The following is a 2765-nucleotide window of genomic DNA, read 5'->3' as shown; positions in this document are numbered from 1 at the left end:
AATAATGCACTATAACCACAATAACTCCTGTAAAAACCACTGTGCAGCTATATTAGAGATTTTTTATTTATTGACTGTGCAATATATGTGAATAGAACAGTCATACCACTACCTCACCGTTGTTCCTCACCTACTACACTTTAATGTGAAGTAAATCCAGCTGTTTAAAAGCCATCCGGATTGTACATATGTCACCTCAAACCTCTCCCTTGTATTTTTTATTTTTTTATTCCTTATTTTTATTTTGTTTTTCATTGTGTGTGACACATGTACACTTGAACCTTAATCCTTATTTATCTTGATATACTGTATATATATATTGTTTATTCTTAATGCATTTTTTCCCTCCTTGTTTGCACCTTCTTTAATTACTATGTCAATATGTGACCAGTGAATTTCTCCGCTGTGAGATCAATAAAGCTCATCTAATCTAATCTATTAAGTTTTAAACATAGGCCTACCCCACCCACCCGCAAATAGGGGAGTATTTTTAAACTGTGTTCCATCTTTATGAGGGTGAACAGGGATGAACCCTAATACACTCACAGGGTCTCCATTTAAATTATCTAATGAAATACCGTGTGGATAAATAAATAAATAAATAAATAAATAAATAAATAAATAAATAAAAGGTTTGGGAGCATCAAGAGAACTGATGCTGTTTTTTCAGAAAATAGAAAAAACCAAAATGTTCACCTTTAAAAGTTGGGAATCAATTTATTTTTAATCGTGTCTTTCTGACGGTCAGATTATCTATAAATCATGGAATTACAAAGTTAAACGTATCAAAATGCCCCTCCCAATATGGCGTCAGGGTTGCCGTGCATCCCAGGCGCGCATGCGGTGTAGGCTTCTTCACATCCTGTGCGGCACTTCCGGGGTTCGCCCACTGATCGCCAGTGCGCATGCGCCAGCGGCGCTTCTGCTCCGGTTCGTGGGTTTTTCTCCGGTTCTGCTGGTTCTAAGGGCTCAAAGTGAGCAGAACCGGGTCGGTCCAGCTGAGAGGAAGGAGCGGAGGCCGAACAGCTGATGGAGATGAAGCGATAGGAGCTAAAGGAGCGGCTGGAAGCAGCAGGAAGGAGGCAGGAACATGGATGCTGCCTCTGGGCTCCATGTTCAGATGGAAACTTCAGGTTGGTTTGTTTTCATCCATCAGCTGTTTGGCTTCCGGCTTCCTTTCATAAACAGCTTATTAAAAAACAACTTCATCTTATTTCATTAATCAGCGTTTACTTTTATTAGGAAAAGGTTCAAACTATTTTATTAATGAGTGAAGTTTTTACAGGATTCATTTTATTTGAACAGTTTTAATCAGAATTCATTAAATTTAGCAATAATTAGATCTTTTGGTCATTATTATAGTTATTATTATTATTATTATAGTTATTATTATTAAGACAGGACAAAAACAGACTCATCAGACTTTACATTAAATTAAAACAATATAAAACAGAATTATTGAACTGACCAGTTGTCATGAACGGACCAATCCTGTCGCTGGTTGAGCTCAGCTTTATTAGGCGGCGTTAATAACAGCGTAGATACGGAAGCCCAACCATGACAAATCACTACACTCAGAAAATAATTTCTGTCAAAGTTCCTCCATCATCCAGCATCTTCCTCCGCATCTTCTCTGCTGGCCTGTAGGGGGCAGCGGATACCTTGTTATGCTGTTTTTAGGATTATTATGAAGTTCATAAAATCTATATTTATGGGGCTATTTATAATCAAGCTGTCAGTCCTTCAGCCGGTTATTTCAGACACATTCCTCCTCCGTAAACCTCAGATTCTGCTCCTAACCGCCGCTTCAGTTCCTCCTCTGGTCAGTGATGCAGCTGAGAACAGAGAGCGTCTCCATCCAGCAGTAGACGAGGTGTTAATGATACAGATGTTCCAGGAACAGCTGCTCCACCCCGATGCCTGCGGGATATGATTCCCGATGCGCATGGAGACCGACAGCCTGGGAAAAATAGAAACATGACTTTCAGGTCTGTTGAACTCTGCAGGATCTGCGGGTTAAAGATGGTATTTCATTAAATCAGACCTGCAAGTTAAAGTTAAACAGAATCAGCTCAGAAATCCCCCCCCCCCCCCCCATCACACCGACTTTGGTGAGAAGCACTTTCAGCTTGTAGTGTTCAGGCCGGCATTCCAGTGATAATCCTGAACTGAACCTTACAGTCCTTGAACCTCGAGCAAACTCACCTACCGAACTTTGACGCCGTCTCCACTGAGCAGACTGGACTTCTAGAGGAAGACCTGTTGGTTGTCGTCACCAAAAGGAAACTGAAACCTTTCTCTGCTTTTCCACAGTGGGAGGAACAGACACGTTTATTATTTTATTGATGAGGCTGGTTGGTGAGGATTAGCTCTGGAATTGGATCCATCAGTTTTAGCTATAATAGGCAGGTCTAATAAAACTAGACCCCAACGTGGTCTTAGAGGGTTTGGTTTTTGTAGTTTTCTTGGCACTAGTGGCTTGTTTTTTGGCAGGAAGGTAGAAACATGCGGCAGAGGACCACAGGTCAGGTTCGAACCCGGGTCGGTCTGGGAGGACTAAGGCCTCCGTTCAGGGTCATGTGCGCTAACCGCTGCACCACCGCTGCACGCCCTTAGAGCGGTTTATCAAGGACGACATGCAGCCATGCTGGGAGTTAAGCTTTAGTACCGACTGGCCGCCATGTTTCCATGCATGTTAGCACACGGCTATGACCTGGTTATCTCACCTCCATCATTGATGCATTGATGCACGGCCACAGGATCAT

At 42.1% G+C, this 2765-nt stretch overlaps 1 protein-coding gene across 1 annotated transcript in view; it reads left to right on the top strand.

Annotated features, from left to right (window-relative positions):
- Positions 1–905: 905 nt before the first annotated feature.
- Positions 906–2765, top strand: part of LOC107100977 (zinc finger protein 771-like) — an 8444-nt gene continuing 6584 nt past the window's right edge. Inside the window, exon 1 of the mRNA XM_015399692.1 lies at positions 906–1133. Within this exon, the coding sequence (XP_015255178.1) occupies positions 1091–1133 (43 nt within the window). The 5' untranslated portion in view covers positions 906–1090. The remainder of the gene's footprint in view (positions 1134–2765) is intronic.

The sequence above is a fragment of the Cyprinodon variegatus genome, unplaced genomic scaffold, assembly GCF_000732505.1.
Source record: "Cyprinodon variegatus isolate N-32 unplaced genomic scaffold, C_variegatus-1.0 Scaffold1039, whole genome shotgun sequence".
In the NCBI taxonomy this organism is placed as follows: Eukaryota; Metazoa; Chordata; class Actinopteri; order Cyprinodontiformes; family Cyprinodontidae; genus Cyprinodon; species Cyprinodon variegatus.
The sequence above is the reverse complement of the archived record's forward strand: the minus strand, read 5'-3'. Positions and strand labels throughout refer to the sequence as shown.